The following is a 27,227-nucleotide window of genomic DNA, read 5'->3' as shown; positions in this document are numbered from 1 at the left end:
TTTTCAAAACATACAGTATTTAAATTGATTTTAACTGTGTTGCAGGAATATTAACTGAACTGGAAGTTAGTCAGTGTTTGCTGAATTTTATTATTTGCTAGTAATTATAGGTGTGGGGGTAGCCACATTCTTTGATTTCCTGTCCTTGCCTATTTAAGTGGTACAGTGTGAAATATTTTCTGCTTAAAAACCTCAGCTTTGGCGGGCTAAGAACTTGCTGTATTCAACTGGACATATAAGAGAATTTAAGTACCTTTATCTGCACTTTTCTTTTCAAAAAATACAATATTTAAATTGATTTTAACTGTGTTGCAGGAATATTAACTGAACTGGAAGTTTTGACTCTGCTCTTCAGTTAGTCCCACCCGCCTTCCCTGTTTTTGTTTTGGTGTTAATCTTAGTGGCCTTGAAACTGCCCGCCCCTCTTGTAAATTTGTGTTTGGATACTCCTTCTGGGCCCATCTCATTTGCTCACTCAACTGAGTGCAGTGAGATCATATTCTGATTTCAGGCACTCCTCCTGTGTACAAAGAGAGCATCTGGGAAACAGAAAAAAAAATTAAGCTTGTTTCCTGTCTTTCCTTTTAAGTGTTATAGACTATTTGTAGGCTTCTGAGCCCCCAAGCCCTTCTGTGTTGGAGGGAAGCCTTCTAGCTTTTTTTTTTCTTATAACTAGCCAGTTTTCTAGTTTCAGCACTCAAATCTGTTTCTTTGATCTCAGCACTTGTTCAGAAAAAAAAAATTCATCTGCTTTTACTGTACTTGTGTTTCTACCTACTTTATTTTACTTTTGCATCATCTTAAAAGTTCTCAATTGTATTTATTACTGCTTGGTGTAACTCATTCTAAGCCTTTTGGTTTAAACACTTGGGCTTCGGACCAGTTGTTTTGCACTGAGAGGGTTTGTGGTCTGCACTGTAGTGGCAGAACAGGTAGCTTACATCCTTCTAGGTTGGGAACTGCTGATTGAGGGCTCAGTGTCTGTTATTCTAAAAGTGTATTAATTCTGGTTTAAGCACTTGGGCTTTCAGGCCAGTTATTTTACATTAAGAGGGTTCGTGGTCTGCACTCTTGTGGGAGGAGAGGCTGGACTCTGCCCTTCTGAGCTGGGAATTTCTGGTTAAAGGCTTATAGTGCATGCATATCTGAACTGCTTCTTACTGAAGTTGGTGCGCCTTGTTTGCTGTGGTATAGACTGGATTCGGGCCTGCTGGATCTAGCTTTGTTTGTGTAACTTGAGCACTAATCCAGGCATTCTCTAAAGTATTCAGTTGTATTTATTACTGCTTGGTAGTAACTTGATTAAAGTGTAGCTATCATTCTAAGTCTTTTGGATTAAGCACTTGGGCTTCAGACCAGTTGTTTTACATTAGGAAGGTTTGTGGCATGCACTGTGGTGGCAGGAGAGGTAGCTTTCATCCTTCTAAGTTGGGAACTGCTGATTGAGAGCCCAGTGTCTGTTATTCTTAAAGTGTATTAGTTCTGGTTTAAGCACTTGGGCTTCAGGCCAGTTATTTTACATTAAGAAGGTTCGTGGTCTGCACTCTTGTGGGAGAAGAGGCTGGACTCTGCCCTTCTGAGCTGGGAATTTCTGGTTAAAGGTTTATAGTGCCTGAATATTTGAACTGTATCTTACTGAAATTGGTACACCTTGTTTGCTGTAGCATAGACTAGATCCAGGCCTGCTGAATCTAGCTTTGTTTATATGCTTGTTTGCTTGTTATTTCCCTGGAACGCTAAATCCACCTAATACGCGGCTTCTCAGCGCTTCTGTGGATCACTAGTGATATCTGCATTGCTTACTATAATTATTTCCTTATTTCACTTGAAAGAAAGTTACTGTTTGTCATTTTTGCATTTAAGTTACCTGTAACACATTGCACTTAAGTTACCTGGCACTTGCTCACTAAAGCAATTATATAAGTCATCACTAAAAATTAAAAGCACTACACCCTCATTCCCCACTGGCCCTTGTTTTCAATTATAAAGGAATTCCCAATATTATTCTAGCATGTCCAAAGGTCAGTTGTCAATCTCCTCTCCGGTCCAGCTGGTGAATCTCGGAATCTTGAGGCAATGTTACAACTGCCTCATGTACACAGACAACCCTCTCCTCCTCCCAACAAATTCCAACACATGTGAGAGATGCAACCATATAGCCAAACTGGAGGCTAAGCTCTCTCAACTCAGTACTGGCATAACCAATCAGGAGGAGAAGGAAGCCACACTCACTACAATTCCAGTCTCACATAGACCTACCACGACAGCAAACCAAACACATAATCACACAAAAACATACTCGGAGGCTCTAAATAAAGATCTGCCTAAGCAGCAGAGACCTCCAAAGCAGACACCCAAGCAACCGCCACCCCAAAACAAAACACGTGCAACACATATCTCACAAAGCCAGTGTGCCGAACAGTCACAGCCCTTAAGACTAAACAACACACCTGATACACTTGTAATAGGTGACTCTATCATCAGGCACACTGACGTCCCACTCACCAGGCTGAACAAGGAGAGGGTCATGGTGAGCAGCCTGTCGGGCGCTAGGATCCGCCACATAACACAAGCACTCAGGTTACTCCAAGGCAAGTACAAATATGACTCAGTCATTGTCCATGCTGGTGTGAATGACCTGAGACATACCTCCCTGGACTACATGAAAAGAGACAGAGGAGCTCTCTGAGCATGTAGCTCAGGCCGGTATGACCCTGACCTTGAGTAGCATCTTACCCTCACCAAGAATGATGCCACAATATGAAGACAAGATGATCAATTTCAACAATTGGCTTAAGTACTGGTGTCATTCAAAGGGGATCCAATGCCTGTCAGCTTGGGATGATATGCTAGACAAGCCACGATGCTTCGCTAGGGACGGCTTGCACCTGTCACCCCTGGGCTTTCGGATATTGGCAAAGGCTCTTGCTACCCCCATAGTGCCTTTTTTAGGCAAGGCTCAAAAGACAAACCCACCTCCATAGGTATTACATGGGATAAGAAACTAAGAGTAATGCTACTCGACGCCAGAAGTCTAAACCTCAAGATGCATGCACTCAAAACTCTCCTTAGCATGGAGAACATCGATATCTGTGCAGTAAAAGAAACCTGGTTCAGGGCTCCCGAGAGCACCCCAGCACTACCAGGTTATACTTCATACCATGCTTTTCGGCCCCAAAACTTGGACCGAACCACAAAGGAGGGAGTATTGATATTCATCAAAGATACCCACACCTCCAGGTTGGTGGCAAAGCACGAAGCATCAGAGACTATCCATGTGCAACTAACAGTGGGTAAAACTGCCTTCCAGTTTATAGCCTGCTACAGACCACCCTCCCAAACCCAGGAACCCCACTCGGCCTTCCTGAGAACACTGGAAAATATGAAGGTCACTCCAAACACCATTATATTGGGCGACTTCAACTACCCAAATATAGACTGGGAGCATTACTCTAGCTCCAACACCCTAGCCCAAAGGTTCCTAGAATTTATAAACTCAAATGCTATGGAACAACTTGTTACCACTCCCACAAGAGGGGAAAACATACTGGACCTGATCATCACCAACATGGGGACTCTATGCTCCAGACCAGAAGTGTATCCCTCACTGGTAAGATCAGACCATAAACTAATCTCACTGGATATTCGCATCCCGACCCCACCCCCTGCCCAGAAAACCACAGTGACAAACTTCTCTAAAGCAAATTTCACACTCCTCAAAACTGAGGTGGAATCCTTCAAAGCCCCCAAGCCTGTGGAAAATACGGCCCAGACCGCAGAATCCTTTATAAACGCATTCTATGAACACCTTCAGGAATGTATGGATCATGCGATCCCAAATAAAACCAAGACCCAATCCTCCAAAGGCAGATGTCCTGTCTGGTGGACCCCAGCCATAAACAAACTATACAATAGAAGGAGGAAGCTACTAAATGATAGAGCAAAATCCAAAAAAGGGAAGGCATCACTGATCAGTATTAGCAAAACACTACGGGCACTCATAAAATTGTCTAAGGCCAGCTTTGAGAGAAAAATTGCACAGGACACTAAGGATAATCACAAGGCTTTCTTTAGTTATGTTAGGAACCTGGGTGGTAATTCCCAGATATGCTCAAAATTAGTCCAAAATGACAAAAATACACGAACCCACAGACATTGCCAACATCCTAGCTGACAGGTTCAGCGCAAACTTCTCCCCCTCCCCACCAAAGGGCAAATATCTATCCCAGCAGAGTGCTGCCCCCCCCGACATCTCAGATGCTCAGGTAAGAGCCGCCCTCTCCAAAGCAAAAACACAGCATCAATGGGACCAGTCGGTGTCCCGGGCTGCGTCCTACATGAACTCCAAGAAGAGCTAAACCCAAACATAAAACTACTGTTCAATCTCAGCCTTACTACAGGATATGTGCCCAAAGAGTGGCGTACAGCAACAGTGGTCCCTCTCCATAAAGGTGGTGCCTCAACGGATCCTGGAAACTATCGCCCCATAAGCCTGACTAGCTTGGTCTGCAAAGCTATGGAAAGGATCATCATGGACCTCATAAATAAAGATATTGGGGACCTGCAGACACTGGATCCTACCCAGTTCGGCTTTGTTAAGGGCAGATCCTGCCTCTTAAACCTGGTTGATTTCTTTGAAACAGTCACCAAGTCCATTGACGAGGGGAAGGTGTTCCACACAGCCTGCCTGGATCTCGCAAAAGCCTTTGATACAATACCCCACTCGGGCATTATAGATAAGCTCACCAGCTTAAATATAAACCCCTATGTCACTAGATGGATTGCAAACTGGCTCAAGAACAGAACCCACATGGTTAGAATTGCTGGAGTCATGTCAGACTCCAAACCAGTTACAAGTGGCATCCCACAAGGCTTAGTCCTGGGACCTCTCTTGTTTGGTATATATTTCTCGGAGGTACAGGCCAACACGGAAGGACTGTGGCTGACCAAGTTCGCAGATGACTGCAAACTGGGCGCCATAATCGACTCTCCAGCCGACACAAGCATCCTCCAAAAGGGCCTCATAGAAACAGACAACTGGTGCCAGAGCCATGGCCTCAAGCTAAATGCCAAAAAGTGTATAGTCATCCCCTTTGGCAAAAACAAAGTGCCCACAAATTACCACATAGGTGGTAATCCATTAAGTACAGAAGAAGTAATTAGGGACCTGGGGACCCAAGTTGATAGCAATCTCTCATTTGACAACCACGTGGCCAAAGTGGTTAGAAAAACATTTTATATAGCCCACCTAATCATGAAGAGATTCACATCTAGATCAGGGGAGGTCATCGTGCCTCTTTACTCATCCCTCATCAGGCCCATAATTGAGTACAATGCCCCTTTTGGGATGTACCTTACCAGACACCTGCAGCAACTGGAAAGACCCCAAAAGTACCTCACCAAGAGGATCTAAGGGCTCAAACAGATGCCATATGCTGCCCGGTTAAAGAAACTCCAGCTCTACTCAGTGGCATACCGCCTGTTCAGAGGCGATCTGTGCCTGACGTATAAAGCCATGTCCAACCCGGAATTAATGGACATGCTGCGCCTCAGAAAATCCGAATCCCATCAAGCTACACGCTCGAGTGACTTGAACCTCAGCACTGAAATAAATAGGACATGCTGGAGGGACAGATTCATAACCCAGAGGCTCCCTTCACTCTGGAATAAAATCCCAGTCCAGGTTAGGCAGAGTCCCTCATTGACTCTCTTCAAGAGGAATCTTGATGAGTGGATGGGAGATTGTAGGTTTACCCCAGGTATCACTTCTGTGTCACTGTTAGACAGAGGCACAGTATACTAACCTCGAAAAAGGGCATAGCAAAATAAATTTAAAATGGGTGGCGAAAGCCAAACACATTCTGGCTAGGCTTATAAATGCCCTAGGGCAAATAGCCTAGTATGAACCTATGAACCTAAGTCCTCCATTACCCTCTTTGTAAACCCAGTGTCCCTGCCCCAGGTAGCTGACACACACACACACACACACACACACACACACACACACACACACACTGACACACACACACACACACACACACACACACACACACACACACACACACACACACAGAAAATTTTGATTTTTCACACACACACACACACACACACACACACACACACACACACACACACCTGGGAAAGAATGTTAGAAATGTACATGCTGAACCCCATTCTGCCCAGAGTATAATGTAGTTATCACTGCCACCAGACACTTCACAATCAGCTACTCTAAGGTCCTTAACAAAGGGTGTCAAAATTGTACTGTTTAGTGTTAATACTGATACAGATGGTAGTAGTTCACCAAGACAGCTAAGAATTCTGGAGTGGCCCCCACAGTGTCACCAAATAAGTATAAGTACTCTCAAAGGTTAATACTTTCTAAAAAGGACCAGCCACAATGAAACGTTTAAATATATTTAATAATAAATAATAAAAGAACAAGACAATACTAAATAGATATCCACAGTAAACCACAGAGTTCAAATCTCAGAAAACATTGAAAACAGCATTGACTAAACTAAGCTTCACTATATTCCTGACTAAATCTAAGAGAATTTTACTCTTCCCTAATAGCTTACTTTGGCAAGGCAAGATGAAATACATGAGCAGTCTTTCTAGTCAGGCTCCCAAACAGAATACTTTAACGTCTGAGATTACTCCCTGTAAAATATAATATCCAAGGTGATTTGCAGAATGACCTCATCTGGTCACCTGACTCTAGGTTCTCACAATATCTCCTTTTGAAATTTGAGACAGGACTTTAGCAGACTGCTACAATACACATTTAGAGCTTTTAAAGCAGTGCCTAGGAGGCAGAACCATTTACAACACTTCCCCCTTCTTTACAAAAGCTAACAGATAATGGCTGCTTTCAGACATACTGTCTCTGGGACTACTCAGACCTGTGGGGTGCCATTTAATGATTTAACAGCTCTTTTACATTTCCATTATTTTTCTTAAAATAAGCCAGCTGGTTAACCATTGCTGTGCCAGTGTCCTGTGTTAAAACATACACATTTAATGCACATTCCATAATACATCCACATTTCTCTTCATTTCAGCAGGTGCACTGTTAATAAATTTTAACACAGTTAACAAGCAGAGCTCACAAATACATTTTCAACACAAGCATCTATACAAATCAGATTGATATACAAATGACATATAATTATTTACAAAATTCCAGCTAGCTGGGCTGGCACAAGTCATACATCCACTGCTCTACTTCTCCCTAGCATGGCTGGCAGTACCTCCTATCATCACACTGTATTTCCCTATTTTCCTGTGAATGTGCGGTAGGTAGCTGTCGACCTTTTCTCCAGATCTGAAAATCATTTAGATATTCCTGTGGGTTCTAAGGTAATTTTCCATGTTGAGGCCATCAGCAGGAATTCTGGCATAAAAAGGGATGTCACTATGAACATCTTCATTTTTTGTGCTATTGAAGTAAATGTTTGCCTCTTTTGATCCACAAGTCTTCCAGTTGCTTGCTTGGTTAATCTAAAGAAGGTCCCATTGTTTTTGTGTAATGGTTAACTTTTTAATGCACTGTGTATGAAACTACCAGAATTCATCCCATCTAAGTTAAAGCTACCTGTCTCACAGCAGTGAATACTGTAATAAGTGAAAATTTTGAGTACTTGAACATAGTAATGGATCAAGTCATCAGGCACAGAATGCTACCTAGCAAAAAAGGCACATAGACCCAAGTCATTGTAGATCCTTTTTTCCATGCAAATCCCTCCCCACGTATCTCACCATGAAGGGGGCTCTACCCCCTCTGAATTATTAAATCACAAGTCTGAGTCTGTGCGTATAAAAACAACAGGGAATAATAATTCCCTCTTCTTATGTATGTGATCTCAAAAATGTAAGTCATATCCTGTCCCCTCTTAATTTTTTCCCCTTCTTTTCCAATCATCAGTTTCATAACAGCATTCTAATTGGCTGCCACCCATACTAGCACTACCCTGATTGCTGAGCTTTTCTTTTACTCTGGCTATGCTATTTTCTTTTAGGTAGTGTCCTTTTCCTACTCTTCTAAATCCCTTTGGTACTCTTTTTAAATTGCCATGTTTACATCTTCTTTGTATTAACTTCTTCACTCTTGATGTCCAGTATTTATGACTTCACTTTGTTGTTCCCAAGGCTGGTTAGAGCCCTTGTTTAAGATATTCCCTTCTTAGTTGGTAGTGGGTTAGTGCCTTCCAGTTGCCTTCTCCAGACTTCATTAGATAGGACTCCCTTTGCTTTCACCTGTTTTGGTTACTTCACAAGTTATTTTAGCTGTATGTTCATCTACTCAGTCACCGTACTTAGCTTTGCTGACCTCTTATTGGTCTGTCAGCCTAAATCCATCTCCTAGGCTAGGAAAACAAATGATGTTCATGTTTTTGCAGTGCTTTTGAAGTGGTATTTCCAAGACATGTCTGCCACATTGCTTAAACACTGCTGTCTTCATATACACACACACACACACACACACACACACACACACACACACACACACACACACACACACACACACACACACGAGTTTTTTTTTCTAAGTGCTTTCTCCCTCTGCGTGCCATCAGGACTCCCCATACTGAACTCAAGCCCATTCATTCTGTATTGGTGGGTAGCCACCAGAGGGACGGCCATCATTCATGCTGACATAGGGTAGTGGCAGCATTTTTTGCAAGTCCCTAACCCTAACTGTGAGTGAGCAGACAAGCAGCCCACATTAGCACAGGGACTGTTATTGCCCCCTCCTCAGAAGGCATACACTAATGAGGGCTACCACTAGGTGGTGGTTTGGTGAGCTGAAGGCCTGTTCCCAGGACACTCATTGGAATACCACCTCTCCTCTTAGGGATTGTGGCTATGCATGTCCTGCTGTGCCCTACCTTCCCTCAGGATGGACACACCCATCTGCCCCTGCCTGTACCTTAAAGTGCCAGAGTCACTAATTAAGCTCTGATAGGCTAGGCAGTAGTCAAGGCTTAATCTGTGTATGCCACTGTAACTGAATCTGTATAGTAGATTTTTTGAGTAACTCTACAGAGCAAGTCTTGCATTTGTTTTTTTTTTCTAGAGAAATGTGGTTCACAAAAGAACATGCTTACTGCGGTGTTTTTATTCTCATTTTCTCTCATAAAATTTTGTATTATTTTCTCCACATCATCTTTTATTTCCCATTGTTTGTATTAATTTAAGGGAAAGGAGAAAAGTAAGGCATAACCTTTAAAAAATAAATTTAAATGGTCCATAGATTGGTTTTATGCAGAGATAATGCTTTGCTTATTTTAAGGCTAATTTTATGATTCAGACATTGTTACATGTGACAAACCAGTGTTGGGATGTATTGTAGTTAGTAGACTTGTGTTTGAAGAACATGAATTTCTGCTAATTTAGATAAGACCCATTTATTGAATGTAGCACACAAATAATCATACAAAAGTTTAAACAAAAAATAAACTTTATTATATTAATTTTATTAGGTAGCAAAATGGAACCACACACACACACAAATCCTATTCCGGAATTGTGAACATCATTGAGGCTGATTTATGTTCTTATTCCCTTGCAGATGAATAGAAACAAATACCATTAGTTTCTCAGATCAGCACTATCTTTTACCTCTCTTTCACAAATACAGTGTATCCTAGTATAACACAATTGCTGAAGAGACACAGAACAGCTATATCTGTAAAAGGTGCAATGTATAAGTAATAGCATTGTATTCCAAGCTCCAGCAGTAAATAACAGATGCTGCAGAACCTTCACCTTTGTCAGCACCAAAGTAACAGATGTTGCAGAACCTTCACCTTTGTCAGCACCAAAACAGTGCAAGTTTCAGGTATACAGCTGTACTTTATACATCATCCATTTATACTGGTTTGTTCATTCTGCTGACTGCTACAGTAGAGAACACAGCATTCACAAAGAAAGGAAGGCAGTAGCATTGATCTTAAAAAGTGATTTTTCTGCAGAATTGAAATGTACTGCTGTATGTTTTCTTGGATCTCTGATACTTAACATCTGTACCATTGTCCCCTGCCTTCCTTTTACCTTGACCCCATATGTATTATAGAAAGTTATACTTGTTGAGTTGATGCAGTTAGGGATGAAACAAATGATCTGATGTTGTTAATCTTTGTTCATTCCTTACTGATGGGTTATCGGTTCCATCCTCAGAACCGAGCCGGCCTTATACCAAGCTTGCGTCAGTCAAAAACTCTCAAGCCAAGATCCTACCCACAATGCTCTACTCCCTGTTACCTCAGATCTCGTTTCCCACGTTGCTGTACAGCCGTGTCAAGCCTTCTGTCTCAGCTAAGTGTTCAACTTTTTTGAAGTTTTTCTATTAGTGTTTAGAAAGTTTTAATTTCTTCACTATCTCTATCCTCCTACCCTATCACAACTTTGAGACTCTCTCCCTGTAGTATTTTCCTATTTCTTACCTTTGAGGTAATTCTCCATTACTATCGTTGTTAATTCTTCTTCCCTTTTCATACCCTTCTGGGTAGTTTCTTGACCTTTTCAGTAGTGTTGTAGTTTCTCCTTGGTATCACAATGTCAGATAAGAAAAGTACTGTTGGTTTCAAACAATGTAAAGAATGCGACCGTAAGTTACCAATTTCTGATGGCCATGATTTGTGTGTTTATTGCCTGAATGTTTCCCACCTTTCAGTGAACCCTCCGTGTGGGATTTGTAGTACTTTTTTGACTAGGACTCTGAATGAGAGGAAGAATAAACTTATTCTAAAAGGCCTCCTTAAAACTCCTTTCTGTGAGGCTATCTATAGGTAGGATGCCTCACCCCCTCCTAAACCCTGTAAGAGGCATTCTTCTTCCTCCTCGAGGTTGCTCACTTCATCTCCCTCTGGAGATCACAAGGAGTCGACTCACAAAAAGGTAAAAATCTCAGGCCCGGCACTGCCATCTGTGGTCCTTTCGGCCCCAGCCACGGCACCGCACCAGTTTATTCTCACTCCAGCTATGTCCACTTCATCACCACCGGCACTGGAGTTCCCGGTGCAGACACTTACGGCTCCGACAGTTTCGTCGCAACCTTTTTCGGCACCGCTGACATTGGTGCAGACCCTCTTAGAACCATCTGTACAGGTACAGCCTCCTTCTGCACCGTTGGTGCAGACTCCTTCGGCTCCGTCCTTGCCAACGCAGTCAACTTTCGGAATACTGCCCTCTACGGTGCAGACACCTTCGACACCGACTTGCTTGGTGCAGTCACTTTCGGCACCGTCATTACCGGTGCAGACACCTTCTTCGACAGCACCATATTCTTCGGTGCAGACATTTGTCACACTGCCCTTCACGGTGCAGACACCTTTGACGCCTATGGCACCACCTTTGCCTGCGCAGATACCCTCGGCACCATTCTCTTTGGTGTAGACACCCTCTGTTCCAGGCTCTGCACCACACATACTCGCAGAAACCAAGTACTCTCCTTCCTTGGAGCCTTTTGTGGGAAGTCAGTACAGCCCCTTTTTAGACAGGCCAGAATCTCCATCAGGCCTCTCTATGAGGTCGACAAGGAGCCTCTCAGAACAGGATGTGTTGCGGTTTGTCAACCATTTTCTTGTGGCCAGGGGACTCTCACCCATCTAAAGCTGTGTTCCCTCTTGCAGGTGACCGTATTTCTCCACAGACTCCTACTTACACTCCTCCTTTGACTTCCAGGGAAACATCAAAACCCCTTCCTCCGACAGCAGCTTCCCTACCATCGACACCAACAGAGGACCTCACTTTGGAGCCGGAGTCGTCCTTGTGGCCCTTGGTGCACTGGGCACCGGGCCCTTCTCAGGCTAGCGGATGTGTCATGGGGGTAGGAGTTCTTGGTTCAACGCCAATTTTTTCTATGGCACCCTCCAGGAATCCTCCTCCCCTCACATTCCAGAGCCCTGTTGACACTTCTGGTCTGGGGGTCGGCTCGTCGGAGTGGAATGTGATCCCGGTTCCGAGGTTGATGTGCTGTGTTCTGGGCTCCCAGGCCATGGAGAGGGCACTTGCCTCTGCTGGGAAAACATCCCTGTCGGAGTCCTTGCCCCCCTCTGTGCCGCAACTGTCGCAAGCCACAACTACCGGACCCTGGGCACAAGGGCCTCAGGTTTCTCCCCCTCATGAGATCCCCTCCTCGCCGTCTTCCCCAGAGCTCCCCATTGAGGAAGTCCCTTGCAAGGCTTTACTCCACTGAGGAGTCTCTAACCGAAGATATGGACTTTGATGACGGGGAAGGGTCCCCATGGTCACCCTCTGATGAGTTGTCCTTTGGTGACATCCTCAAGATCCTAAGACAGAGGGGCGACTGGAAGTCCTCCAACCCTTCCTCAGAGGAATTCGTATTCCTGCAGGCCTTTTTGTGCCCAGCCCCCTACCTCCTGGGTTACCCCACCGGCCGATGAGCTTGTCCAGCACATCATCCAATGTGCATAGAAGGCTCCTGACACTTGGGAACCTATACCTCAGAGGCCTGACAAAATGTTATCTCCCCCTGCTGAGCATCCTCATTGGTCCAAAGGTCTTCTAGTAGATGCCTTGATGGTGGCAGCTGCAACTAAAAAAGACTTGGCAGAAGAGAGCCAGACTGTCCGTCCGGCCAACAAGAAGTCATGGGCAATAGACTCGGGAAGCATGTGTTTGTTTCATCGACCTTCACTGTAAGGTTCTTGAACTACTTGGCACACTTAACGAGGCTCCAGAGGGACCTTATCAACCAACTCTCTGAAACCTTGGCAGTTGCTGTTCCTGATGAGGTGTGCGACAATGTAACCTCTCAGATAGCGACCCTGGAATCTATATCTAATTCTTCCATGCGGCTCATTTCACACGCAGTGGAAGGAGCGGCAGGCACAGGCATAGTCATGATAAGTCATGCCTGGATGCACCTTTGTGACTTTGCAGACTCCTTTAAGGCTTCCTTTATGAATGCCCCCATCGAGGCCACTTCATTGTTTGGCCCAAAGGCTAAAGATACTCTGGCAAGAATGAGAACAAGATGGTAAGACCCTGCCTGCCGTTGATATCCAGCACTCCACCCCTCAATGATTCTACTCCAGAAATCAGGGGAGCGGGAAGATGTGGCACAGAAAATCACAGGGCTCTTTCCGTGATGCACATACTGAGTTCTCCCCTAAGGGCAGAGGGGGAAGCTCCAATGAAAGATGGCCCTTTTGAGGCAGGGGAGGTCCACGAAACAGGGGTTCCAGCGATTCTTTCTCTGGGCAAGCCTACCAGCGCTCCTGTAGCGTTGCCCGACTGCTCACCTCTGGAAGTGGTCAGGGGTTGTTTTTCCTTGTACCTCACTGCCTTGCAAACCATAACCACCAATTCTTGGGTACAACAGATGAGATCCAGAGGCCACCACATTCCCTTCCATCTCTGTCCCACTTCACCGAGAAATTTACCCGCCGTCCCACCCAGTCAAAGGGTAGCAGCAGCACACGAAATCTGAAAGCTGCTACAAAAAAAGTCATCCAAATGGTCCCCCCAGACCAGATAGGATTCGGTTTTTACTCAAGATTCTTTTTAGTGCCAAAAAAGACAGGGGACTGGAGACCGATTCTGGATCTCAGCACACTAAACAAATTTGTAAGAACGGAGAAATTCCGGATGGTCACCGTTCAGTCTATCCTTCCTCTTTTGGAAGAAGACAATTGGATGTGCTGTATAGATCTTCAAGATGCATATTACCATATAAAACTGGACAGCACTCAGGAAGTTACCTCCACTTCCACATAGGAGCCAGTCATTACCAGTTTTGAGCACTGCCCTTCGGTCTCTCTACAGCCCCCAGAGTGTTCACCAAATGTATGGCAGTGGTTATCACTCACCTGTGACTTCAAGGATTCCAGGCATTTCGATACCTAGACGATTGCCTCCTTACTGCCCCCACCAAGCATCTATTGGAGGAAGCCCTAGATTACACTCTGCTTACAGCTCAGCACCTGGAAATCACTATAAACTGGGAAAAGTCCTACACAACTCCGGCACAATCTTTAGAATTCAACGGAGTCCTGTTAGACGTGAGCAATTGCACAGCATCTCTTCCGGATCACAGACTTCAAAGAATAAGACAACACATTCAGCCGCTACTCTGTCACCACAAGTCTTCTGCCCGGTCTGTACTCCAACTCTTGGGGTCGATGGCAGCCTTGATCACCATTATTCCTCTGGCCAGGTTCCACATGAGACTTCTTCACTGGCTACTTCTCACTCAGTGGTAACCTCTACAACATCCTTTGTCTTTTCAGATAAGTGTAACTCAGAGATGCAGGCAAGATTTCCTCTGGTGGACATCTCAAAATCCCAAACAATGGTCTCGCCCCTTCAGCCCCCATCAGCCAAAAGCCACAGTGACCACGGGTGCCTCCCTGATGTGGGGGGGCTATGTCAGGGAAACTCTGTCCATGGCACCTGGTCAGAGACAGAGGCTCATTTGCATATTAATGTCTTGGAACTGAGGGTGGTGCTATTAGCGTTGCAAGCATTCCACTCAATCCTTCCGTCAGGGACTATTGCAATCCAGTCAGACAACATGTCAGTAGTCTGGTACATCAACAAGCAAGGGGGAACCAGATCTTACCTGTTATGCCAAGAGGCCTTGAGAATATGGCAATGGGCAATAGCTTCCAACTGCTTTCTAATTGCAACGCACATTCCCGGGAGCTCCAATGTGATAGCAGACAAATTGAGCAGGTGCATTCTACAACCTCACAAGTGGTCCCTCAATCCTGTGATAGCGGCAAAAAGTTTCAACTGCTGGGGCCAACCTTGCTGCGATCTATTTGCCTCCCCAATCGACTACAAGTGCAGCAACTACTTTGCCCTGATCCCCCCTCAGGGACAGTCACCGAGAGACGCTCTAGTCCATGCTTGGCCCTTGGGTCTGCTTTATGCTTACCCTCCTCTACCCCTCATTTCCCAATTTTTGAAGAATGCACGGCAGTTGAAGAGTAAAGTAATCCTCATTGTGCTCCATATTGGCCTCAACAAGTTTGGTTCCCCTTCCTCTGGCCTCACCTGTTAGATCGACCATGGATTCTCAGTCCAACTCGGACAATGATCTCCCATTCGCAGGGTCTGACCCACCCCAATCTGACAAACCTGAAGCTGACAGCTTGGTTTCTCCATTTCCAATGATTTACAGGCAGGATAACCTCTCCCCCGGTGTGCAATATTCTTATTACATCTCATAAATCATCCACAAAGCTAATCTATCTCAGCAAATGGAAAAGGTTTACATTATGGGCAGCGAACAAACAATTGGACCCCTTATCACCCCCAGTTTTGTTGGTATTAGATTACTTATCAGATCTCTTTCAATCTGGGCTATCAGCCTCTAGTATTCGTGTTCATTTAGCTGCCATTTCTAATTTCCACATTGGCTTCCAGGACTCTTCACTCATGTCACACAGACTCTGTAAGACTTTCTTGAAGGGCGGTTTTCACCTGAAACCTCCCTTTAGAGAACCAGTACAACCTTGGGACTTGGCTATGGTTCTGCAAGCCCTAACAGTACCCCCCCCCTTTGAACCTGCATTTTCATGTGATTTAAAGTACCTGTCTTGGAAAACTTTGTTTCTGGTTGCTATCACATCGGCCAGATGTCAGTCAGAACTTCAAGCCTTATGCATCAAATGTCCCTACCTTATTTTCCATAAGGATAGAGTCTCACTGAGAACTAATTCTTCGTTTTTTACCGAAAGTGGTGTCAGAGCGGTCTATCAACCAGTCTATTGACCTCCCAGTATTTTTTCCTAATTATTTTAACAAGGGAGCATATTGCCTGCACTCCCTAGATGTTCACAGGCAAATTCTTTTTAATTTGGAAAAACAAAATCTACCCGTAAATCAGACCAACTATTTCTGGCTTTTTCTGGACCAATACTAGGTCATCCTGTTTCTAAAGTTACACTAGCATCATGGTTGAGAAATTGCATTACCTTCATCTTCAACAAGAACAACATCACCTTGCCTCACAAAGTGAAAGTCCATTCTACAAGGTCAATGGCAACTTCAGCAGCTTTCCATGCTAGGGCTTCCCTCAATGACATTTGCTCAGCTGTGACCTGGATCAACCCCATACTTTCATCCTTCATTACAAATTGGATTTGGCCTCCAGAGGAAGAGCTTCTTTTGGTTCCATGGTGCTCAGGAATGTCCTTCCATGAGGGCCCGCCAGGGGTACAGGTAGCTGGGGACTCTGTCCCATCAGTAAGGAATGAACAAAGATTAACAACATCAGATAAAGAAGTTATGCCTTACCATAACGTTCCATCTGTGTTGTTGATCTTCGTTTATTCATTACTCCCCACCCTCCGTCCCCCTCTGGAGGTTCCTGATGGATTTCATATGCTCCTTTTTCCATTCTTGTAGGTCTGTTATGACCAGAGGTAGCCTCTACTTTTGTCTATCAACCTGCAAATTTGATCTTAGGTAACCGGGAGTAGAGTATTGTGGGTTGGAGCTTGGCTCGAGAGTTTTTGGCTGACGTGAGCTTGGTATAAGGCCAGTTCGGTTCCGAGGACAGAACCGATAACCCATCAGTAATGAATGAACGAAGATCAACAACACAGATGGAACTTTATGGTAAGACGTAACTTATTTTTATTTTATTATGATGTAGGAATTTCTCTGTCTATAGGCAATATTCTTTTTTTCTCACAGTAAATTAATATACACTTTGTAATGTTGAGTGTCCAATTGAAGTATGTTGTTATTCAGGCTCTTTTTTAAAACTTCTCGCTGTCATTTTGTACAGTGAAGGGTTGGGTGAATTTCCTTTAACAAGTGTGGTCACACTGTGTCGCTGTTTTGATTTTAGATGGAAATGAAAATGTATCTTCTTGGAATTGCTCATTATTATCGACATCAGAACAGTGATCAGGACTAAGTAGGATACAGTGCATGCTATCAGTAATGCACTTAGCAAAGTATAATGTGCCATATAATCCTAGAGAGATGTTATTGCTCCAGAAGCACTTCATTTTAAATATATATATTTATAGCTAGCACTGGAAATATTTTTTACTAATGGTAACCATTTTGCTTGGAGATTGTTGTACAGAAATCGTAACTCTTTTTCTTTTTTAATTCATATTTCAGTGAAAAGCTTTCGGACTTCTTGAAGTCAGAACTCTTCAGTCCAGATAATTCAAATGATACATCAGGTGGAGAAGGAAATGAACTGAAACTTATCCCTGTTTATCCAGCTGGAATTTTACTAGTATGCAATAACTGTACTGCTTACCGACAGCTTGTGGAGTCGCAGACGCCATCTATTAGGAAGTGGGCTGTTCGGCGTCAGAATGAGCCTTTGGAAGTCCGCCTGCAGAGACTAGAACGGGAGCGCACAGCAAAGAAAAGTCGCAGAGACAGTGAAACTCCAGAAGAGCGAGAGATACGTCGGATGCGTGACAGAGAAGCCAAGAGACTACAGAGGATGCAAGAAACTGATGAGCAAAGGGCACGGAGGCTTCAGCGAGATCGAGAAGCTATGAGGCTTAAAAGAGCCAATGAGACACCAGAAAAGAGACAAGCACGTCTCATCCGGGAACGTGAAGCCAAACGGATTAAAAGACGATTGGAAAAAATGGATATGATGCTTCGAGCCCAGTTTGCCCAGGACCCCACCACAGTAGCTGCTTTGGCAGCTGATATCAACCTTTTTAATCTTCCAGATGGAAATCCTAGCTTGGACAGTCAGCTGCTAGAGAAACTGGCATGCCAGGATCAGACTGATAACCATACAGCACCATTAGAATCCCATTGTTCTACTGAGGAGTCCTGAACATCAATAGGTCACTTATCAGACATAAGGTTCAGCTTATGTTTTAAAGGCAGGATGGTATAGAATGTTGTCAAGATACTTTCATGTCTACTAGGAAAGACTGCTTATAGATCTTTCATATCATGCTGGGAGCTTTGATATTGTATGCATATGTCAATAAATACTTATTTTAAATTTATAGTCTGAGTTTGAGGTTTAAGATGATTTGTAAGAGCAGTACTTGTAATGATGTCAGATGCAGCCTGCTGTGCAAGCAGAGTAAAGAAGGATGTTTATTAGAAAATAATAGATTGTGCTGAATCCTCTATTTCAAGGTAAATGTTTGCTTTTGAATCAAGCACAGTTCATTCTGCTGGGAACAGATACTGGATTGACAATGACAGAAGTTGTGACCAAAAATACAGCCTCTCAAGTGTGCCCAAAATTGTTCTAACAAAAAAAAAAAAAAAATCAAGGTGGATGCAGATTATTTCCTTTATTAACATCCCATGTGAGCAAGAAGAAACCCGTTCTGTGTTGTTAGTAAACTCTGATTTGTAGCCACATTAATATTGCTTGATTGAAATCTTATGGCATTCATATGGATGGGATTCCTGCTATACTGCTGTCATTTATTTGTATAAAGGTTGATTCCTTCATTATCTACCATTTGAGTTCTACTGCTAATTCAAATAGGACTGATTGTGTTTAATAGATTTTATTAGAAGGGATCCGTGTAGTAGGTAGAAAATCTGTGTTCTTCCTTGTTTCATGCACTCACTCACAAAAGCATATCCTAATCCTAAAAAGCCATCCTATAGGTCACTGTTTGATTCTCTGCTATGTTCTGTACCCAATTCTCCATCTTCCTAGTGCCTGCACCTAGACCCACTCTACTTCTGTGATACCCTTCCACTTCCTGTTGGGTCACACAAGGTAAGTCGCAACATTTGTGGAAACATTCTATCATTTAGTCATAACTCAAGTATGTAATTACTATTATCACTATACATTGTGGTGAGTTTGGTAAGAATGATGGGTGTTGTAAGCATTTATGTAGAAGTGGAGGACAAACAGTACTGCTATCACATGTAGGCGGGTCAGTAGCAAGAAAATGGTGCACAGAGGTACCAGGGTTATATGTTGTTTAGGAATGACAGAGGTGAGTGAGAGAGGGAGCAGTAATCTTTATGGAGAAGGACATCAAGTAAATAGTAATAAATGAAGAAGAGGAAGATCCAATAAAGGTGATGAGGGAACAGTGGCATGCACTCTGTTATTTAAGGAAGAGAAAGAAGGGGAAACACTGGTTGATAACTATGCTGTGTCATTTCCAGAAGCATCAAAAGATGAAGACAAAAGATCTGATGAAGAAAGTAAAGAAGTGTGGAATAGGAAGAAGAGGGTTACAACCATGAGCAGAGATCTTAAATTTACAGCACTTAAAGTGAAAATGTTCATCATTGGATCACCATTGCAGTTGCCTAAACTACATGATACATATTCTGCCAAGGATCAGATGTTCAGCCAGTATTCAAAGCTTTTGGGTGCCTTCCATATACAGTGGATATAAAAAGTGTACACATCCCTGTTAAAATGCCAGGTTTTTGTGATATAAAAAAATAAGACCACAATAAATAATTTCAAAACTTTTCCCACCTTTAATGTGACCTGTAACCTGTACAATTCAATTGAAAAACAAATCTGGGTTTATAGGTCACATTAAAGGTGGGAAAAGTTTTGAAATGATTTATTGTGATGTCTTTTTTCATATCACAAAAACCTGGCATTTTAACAGGGGTGTGTACACTTTTTATATCCAGTGTAACTATGTCCAAGGAGACACAAGGGTGTGCCAGTATGAAAAAAAAAGTATGGGTGACAAAATTCAGAACTTTATTTTCATTGGAGAATCCAGTTGGATTCTTGTCTTTACTACATCTTCAGCATTTTAACAGTCGGCTAGCTTGTGATTTTAGGGCAGATGAGTACCCCACTGGGGTCTTTCCTTCCACATATCTTTGAAAAATTATACTGTTTTGCATATGTGTAAGAGAAAGGGGAAGTGTCTGTGTGGATAACGGATTCCTTATAGAGACTCTCGCACAGCTTGTCTTTTCTGTTTCATAGAGGAACACTATTTCCAGTTGTGCTCTGTATATTTATTGTTCAACCCTAAAATAAGGACTTGATTTAGCTCTCTCAGATTTTACAATGAAACCCAGCAGCTTAAAGCCCTTACTCAACCAGCTATGGATCTTCATGCTGGTACCTTGGACTCCTCCCTTCTGGTCATCATGAAAACTATTGGAGAGGTTTCTGTTCCACCTACTTCTGTATCCTCTCTTTCCCAGCCCTTGACAGATGACTGTGCTTTGGCCTTATTGGAGCTTTTGGACCATTCATTTGCTTCTTCTGACCCCTCTGATGCTGCCCTCCAGGAAGCCACTAAAAGCTAGGAGCCTAGTACATCATCCAGGGCTGAATGTACGCCTGTTTCAGAAAAGGGAGATCCACTCTTGGTCATAACAGCAGGGGCTAACCTTATCCCACAAATTTTAGTTGGGAAACAGGTACCTAGTACCTGGTTAGAAGTCCAAATGTCAGAGTCTACTCAGAGTTTTTCTTTAGAATCCCCAAATAAAAAAACTTGGAAGGTGAAAAACATTCTACTCCTACCCCTTCTTCTAAAGAACCCAGAGAACAGTGGTACTCTTATGCTAGAGGCGTTTTTAATATCTTCCAGTTACTTCAGGATGCTTCTCCAGCTTCGTCTCATTTAAAAAGGAAGAGATCTCGCCTTCACACTCAGATTCTGATATTAAAGAAGTGAGATTATATTATGTTCTCAGATATTTTCACCTGAAAACATGGACTCAGAGTCTGAAGAAGCCATTTCCTCAGATTCCCATGTGGAGAAATGTTTTTCTTTTGACTCTGTAACATGAAAGACTTATTTCAATGGCAATACAGGGAAATATCTGACACAGAAGAAGTATTCCAACCACCTAAACCCATGGCTATTCTTCCTGTTATGTGGGGTATGTCTTTAATGATGTCAGTGCTTCTCCTTACAGTCCTCTGCTACTAGGAAACTAGATAAACTTTACAAGTTACCACAGTTCCATAAGTACCTTTTCCATAACCCTAGAACTGACCCTTCTGTTATTTCCTTGACAAAAACTTCAAGATATAAATGTCTTATTACATGTAATCCTACACCCTTAGATAAGGATGGGCAGAGCCTTTGCCAAGTTTGGAAAAAGGTTTATACAGTTTCAACCCTCACTTTTAGTACTATTAATTGTTGAGCATATGTGTCCAAATATCTTTTGTCATCATGTACTGACGTAGATAAGATTATTGTAGAATTTCCTGCTTTACAGATTAAATTCTCGTTACTTTCTATGCTTTCTTATGTCACACAAGTCACTAAACATTCTTTGAGATGCTTTTGTGCCACATATGCAGTATCTAGTGCTGTAGCAACTGGATCAACGATGCATAGCTAAAATTCTAAAATCTGCCCTCACATATCAAGTCTGAGATTGTCAGTTCTTTTTATCTGGCACTTCATCTGCTAATGTTCTAAAGAGTTTTGATGAAAGGGGGAAATCTGTCAAAGGATAAAGCTGATTTTTCAATAAGCTGTACCTAAATCCAGCAAAAATTACAATTCCACCCCTAGGAATTTTTACAGGAAACAACTTAAGCAATCCCAACAAAATTCAGAAAAGCAATGATGAAAAAAGGAGTGGCATCTTAGGCCCAGTCTTAGTCCATGAAAAATGACTGCCGATGTCCCCTTCCTTTCCCATTCCCTTCTCTCTCCTCCCTGGCAGCTATCTAAATCTTTCAAGGAATCTTTCGCTGCATCTCCCTCTGTGGTTCCAGGGTTCAAAAGTTCAGAATGCTTACTCTGTAGTCGCTTTTTCCCCTAACTCTTCCTCTAAGTTTCTTGATGTCTGTCAGTGTATACCCATTCACAGAAATTTCAGATGTTTTTTAAGATTTCCTGTTTGTGATCCACATTTTCAGTTCTCTTCTTTACCCTTGATGTGTCAGCAGCATCAGGAGTATTCACAATGTCTAACACCGGTGATAATTTTTTGCAGGTTGCAAGGCATTCATGTCTTTCCTTACTTGGATGACTGCCTTACTTTTACAGACTCTATTCCAAAACTGTCTGGAATCTCTCCTCTTTGACAACAGTCTATTTTAGAACTTTAGGATTCCATATCAGTCTGGAGAAGTTATCTCTCATTCCGTCACATAGACTGACCTTTCTAGGATGCCTGCTAGACACCTTCCTGATGATGGGATTCCTGGTTCAGTAAAAATGTAACTTTTTACCAAAAACAGTTTATACTGTTTTCTTAGCGATCCCTAACTACAGCAAGAGAATACCTCAGGATTTTAGGGTACATGGCTTCCACAGTTCTTATGAGTAACCTGAATATACATGAGAAAAATTAAATGGTTCCTCAATTCTATTTGTAACTAAGACCAGTACCCTCTGTATTTTCAAATCCCTGTGCTGATGCTTATCTGGATGAAATTCACTTGTAGATAGACCAACTACTTTAGAATCTAGATCTTCCAGTTTACCCCTCAGCCCCTTCCCAACTTGTAACCATTGATGTTTCAGACTTTGCCTGGGGGAGGTGTATTCAAGGGATTCAAGGTGCCAGTTCTTTGGGGACATCATTTCAAAACAAGCACATAAATATCAAATAAATTATGGCATTAGTAAATGTACTGAAAACCCTGAATCATTTGTGGACTCCAGGACTTATTTTTGTAACCAGACAACACTGCTGTCATCTGGTACATAAAGTAAGGGGGAATTAAATCATAGTCCCAGTGCAGACTAGCCTCGATAGTCTGGTAACTGAAAATTCAGAACAGTCTGCCCCTACAGGATACTTACATTCCATCAAAGCAGAATAATGTGGCAGCCACTCTGAGCAGGTCCAGGACCCCCCCACACACACACACAAACAAATGTATATTACACACAGAGGATTTCTGGAAGATCATCCATCTGTGGGGAACTTATAAAGCAGACCTGTTTGCTTCCATTCAAAATAGGTAGTTGAAAAAGTTCTGCTCCAGGACTTCTTGCAAAAAGGCCTGGAAGATGGATGCTTTTTCATTTTCATGGACATGAACGTTCCTGTATGGCTCCCCCATTCCTTTTCCCTGATAACCAGAGTTCTTTTGAATTTAAAAAAAAGGGGGGAGGCTCTTCAAAAATAATATTGGTAATGCCCTTTTGGCCCAGGTAACAGTGAATGTCCCTCCATATCACTGTTAAAGTATTCCTTACTAAAGGTATCCCCTGCCAAGGGTAGTCCAATGTCCGGCCAGTATACCAAAGCCTTAGGATTTTTAAAAGGATGTCATACATCACACATCTGCTCCCTGCTCATGGCATAAAGGTGACATATCAACATACCTATCTCAGAACCTCTTTGCCATCAGTCCAAAAGCCATCTTCAATCATCGGTTTGAATACTCCTTCATTTCTGCTGGTTACCAAGCTGTTTTCCAATAAGTTCCCCATTGGGGTTTTCTTCTTATCTTATCTTTTTTTTTTAGTTGCAAGGCTACATGTCATCCAGAAAGGGAAAACATCAGTATGAGAGATAAATTCTTGATGAGAACTGTCACAGGCAATGTTTGTTTTGCTTGGGTGCATCTCATGATTGTATGTCATGTCCGATTTGTCATGCGTTTGTCCATAAGACTCTTTCTAGTCACCTCTCATCCTTATCTATCTACCTAGAGAACCTTCGTCTTAAGTTGTTAGCACAGGGTGTGACAACAAATTGCCCCAGCCCAATGGTCAGCTGCCTGCCAAGAAGAAGACCAAAAATGTTGGGTTGGATTCAGCTGCTGTACGGCTTCCCCCAGACATCTCTCTCAGGGCTGGTGAAAGACTGTTCAATAGTCCAGATATTCCATCGGATTCTTTTGCAGTGACCATTTTGGAGGCCGGCGTGGATCTGGCTTCTTGCTTGTCCTCTGAGGCTCTGCAGACATCCGTTACGGATGTTGAGGGGGAATCATGGCTGATCATATCCATGAACCGAGGGGGGTGTTCCACAGGTTATTGTTTGGGAGGAGATTCCCACTACGTTGATTGTCTGCAAGGGTCCGAAACTCCTAAGATCTTTAGGGCTGACATCCCTTTGAAAAAGAAGCAGAGAAAAAAACATATTTTTACTCCTCGTAAGGATCCCCTGAGTAAATGGCAGGATGTTACATGGAGTTTTTTAATGTCTTGAAGCCCCCCAGGGAGTTTCTGTTCCTACCCCTTCTTGGTCATCTACTGTTCCAGAGTCCAGTTCCTCAGCAGAAGAGTCCTGCTCCGTGGACTGTTAAGAGAAGAGTCTTTAGCTTATTCCTCTCTGATTCCTTCTCCATTAGACTATGGTTCTGTGGTGGAGGAGGAGGACTCCATTAGTCCAGACTCTCCATTTGAAGAACTTTCCTTTCAGGGATACTGTCTTTCATATGATGGAATTTAAGGGGGACTGATGGCCAGAAGAGGTATTGTGAACTTCTCCAGATGCAGTCTCCTAAGCCCTCTGCTGTCCCTCTTGTCCTTGCTGCCTTGTTAGATACTTTTTCAGAAGCATCTCAGGCTCCTGATTCCCAGCCTCTAGCCCTTAAAAAAACTGATAGGTTTTATAAGGTAAACCAGAGATGAATCCAGATGTGCAGTTTCATGAGGTGAGTGCAGAACCTGTGCAACCTCTTGAAGTCCAACTTAAGATATTCAAACACAAATTAATACAATATAGGAACCTACAAATTGACAACTGTTATTTTACTGATTGTATCAGAGTTCAGAGAGTCCCCAAAGGGTTAAGGTTGTGGAAAATACCACATGGGGCACAACCTGGTTCAGTTTTTTTGTAGTGAATTAATTGAATTGTTTGATTATACCAGCATGGACTTGAAGCATCTTCTTAAAGAAAATGAGTACAACTTGAACAGGTTGGATTTGGAAGTTAAAACTTTGAATTCCAGTATTAAGAAAGACTTGTTGTTCAGTACATACAAAAATGATTATGGTAACGTTTTTAAAAATTTAGACAAATTAGCTCTAGAGAACAAAGACAGGAAGCAGAAAAGGTGACTCTGGATTAAACAGGAATATGACATGCATTCAGCTTATAATATCCCCAAATCTTATAGACATTATGGTTTTGATGGATATTGTGATTTGCATATGCTTACTAATCAGACAGCTGAGATAACTTTTAATGCAAACTAGAACAGTGACATTTTACACCACAAAACCAATAATTCTGTGAGCTTTGTAGATGACAATTTTTTTAGACATGGGGAGTCCGCACATCAAGAGACTGATGAATCAAATGTCCAGGACAGATCATCCGGTGGTCCCAAAAACAAAAATTCAAACAGAAAGGGAGAAGGAAGAATTAAAGCAGAAGGAATTGGCTTGTCCGGATAATGTCTATTTTAATAGATTTGGGCAATTTAAGGTCCACAATTTTAGTCATTTTTCTATAAATGAATCTTATAAATTGTTATTTAAAAAGGTTTCAGGTTTGTACCTGAATTTAGGACTGATATTGTGAACATTGATTAATTTTAAATTGTTCACTTGTAGACTGAACCTTAGAATGCTTTTTGGTTGTGACCAATTTCAGCTTAACTAATTGTTTAAGTTTGAAGAAGAAAAGCAACTACATTCCTTCTTCAAACCCTTTGATTTCCACTTTTGAAAATGTGTGTGTTAAGCAGTTTATATGCAGTGATCAACAGATGATTCCTCAAGACAATTTAACACCGTCTGAACGTTTGCTGCTAAAAAACATTATGACAGACAGAAAGGTAACGGTGATGAAACATGATAAAGGTGGGGGTGTAATTCTCACGGATTACTTTGACTATTCATGCAAAATCATCAAACAAAAAATCAGTAGTCCCCCCGGAATTGATGGTGCTGATTAGCCAAAACGTAATATAACTAAAAACAAAACAGCACCAAAGCACGACTGTAACCATAAAAAACAGTTTTAATGATGTAAATTCAAGGTAAGCGCTTTCACACAATGTGCTTCTTTAGACAGTATATCACAAAAAACAAATAAAATATATAGTACAAATACTTTCAATTAACAATACAAACTGACCAATAAAAACACACATTCAATAAAAACAGTCAGAGTTCATTTAAAGAGACTTCTAGCTTTCAAAGCCAGTTTAATAGAGGCTCTCCCATTAATGCTAGGAAACCTGTCTGCTTGCATATTAATGATCCATGACAACTCATGTTCCTCAGTAAAATTTCTAAAATCACCCCCTCGAATATCACAATTCACAATCTCAATTACTCTAAACCCAAAAACATGTTCATTCCCATATTCTACAAAATGCTTAGCCAAGGCATATTACGTTCATCAGATCTGTTCATACAATATGTATGTTCCCTCATTCTTTTTAACAGGGACCTATTGGTCTTACCTACATAAAAACAGCTGCAAGCCCTGCTCTTGGTGAAGTAAATCAGGTTCCTGCTACGGCAGTCGGCAGTCACCTTAAACCGAAACATCTTATTAGTAACAGGGTGAATAAAGTCCACAAATGGATCTATGAATGTACAAAAATTGCATCTAGAGCAACAGTGCATCAAGGGTGCATTTACAGCATCTCCCCTAGCCTGTACAGAGTTTTTGTAACATAACTTGTATAATGTTATTAACATCTCTAATGTAAAAAAATAGACATAGGAAGTGTCTTAGCAGCTACAGTGGGACCCCAAACCTCTCATTAGTCAATGGTGACCTGTGGGTGAAATAAGGTTTACCCCTTCCTTTCCTAGTCTCTTTTGTAAAACATAATGCCTCATCCACCTCTTTCTTCCTATAACCTCTGTCAAAAAACTCATGTCTAAAGTGATTTATATCTCTCTCATATAGAGTATCCTCATTATTCAACCTCGAAATATGCATGCATTGGCCTTTGGCTATGTTCTTAAACATGTGTCCAGAATGCATGTTATTTCGTTGTAACAATGTGTTTTTCCTACAGTTTTTCCTAAATAGGGTGGTAGTTAATTTACAAGAGGGTTTTACCAAAATCTTGACGTCTAAAAAAATCCATCTCCTAAACGGATGTCTTTTATGTGAACAATAAGAATGGTACTGTGTTTTCTAAAAAAACATGTAAACTCAATTAATAATTCACCAGTTCCACTCCAAACCAATAAAAGGTCATCTACAAACCTCCTATAAAATGTCACATAGGAGGAAAAAATAGAACTAAAGACAAACTTCTCTTCCCATTGAGCCATTACTGTATTGGCATAGCTATGGGCACAACTAGTGCCCATAGCTACGCCAATTTTCTGTAAAAATAAACGTTCACTATACATGAAACCATTTTCTAAAACTGTCTCCAAAAACAATTAATA

The 27,227-nt window shown here is 42.2% G+C and overlaps 1 protein-coding gene across 6 annotated transcripts in view; it reads left to right on the top strand.

The window, feature by feature from the left end:
* Window positions 1-17,975, top strand: part of ZNF821 (zinc finger protein 821) — a 748,458-nt gene extending 730,483 nt beyond the window's left edge. For all 6 annotated transcript variants that reach the window (XM_044081495.1, XM_044081494.1, XM_044081493.1 and 3 more), the window contains one exon: window positions 17,113-17,975. In XM_044081495.1, coding sequence (XP_043937430.1) covers window positions 17,113-17,797 — 685 coding nt within the window. In that variant the 3' untranslated portion in view covers window positions 17,798-17,975. The remainder of the gene's footprint in view (window positions 1-17,112) is intronic.
* The last annotated feature ends 9,252 nt before the right edge of the window (window positions 17,976-27,227 follow it).

The sequence above is a fragment of the Protopterus annectens genome, chromosome 8.part0, assembly GCF_019279795.1.
Source record: "Protopterus annectens isolate FY-2018-M chromosome 8.part0, PAN1.0, whole genome shotgun sequence".
NCBI lineage: Eukaryota > Metazoa > Chordata > Ceratodontiformes > Protopteridae > Protopterus > Protopterus annectens.
Note: the sequence above shows the minus strand (reverse complement) of the source record. Positions and strands in the feature narration are given on the sequence as shown.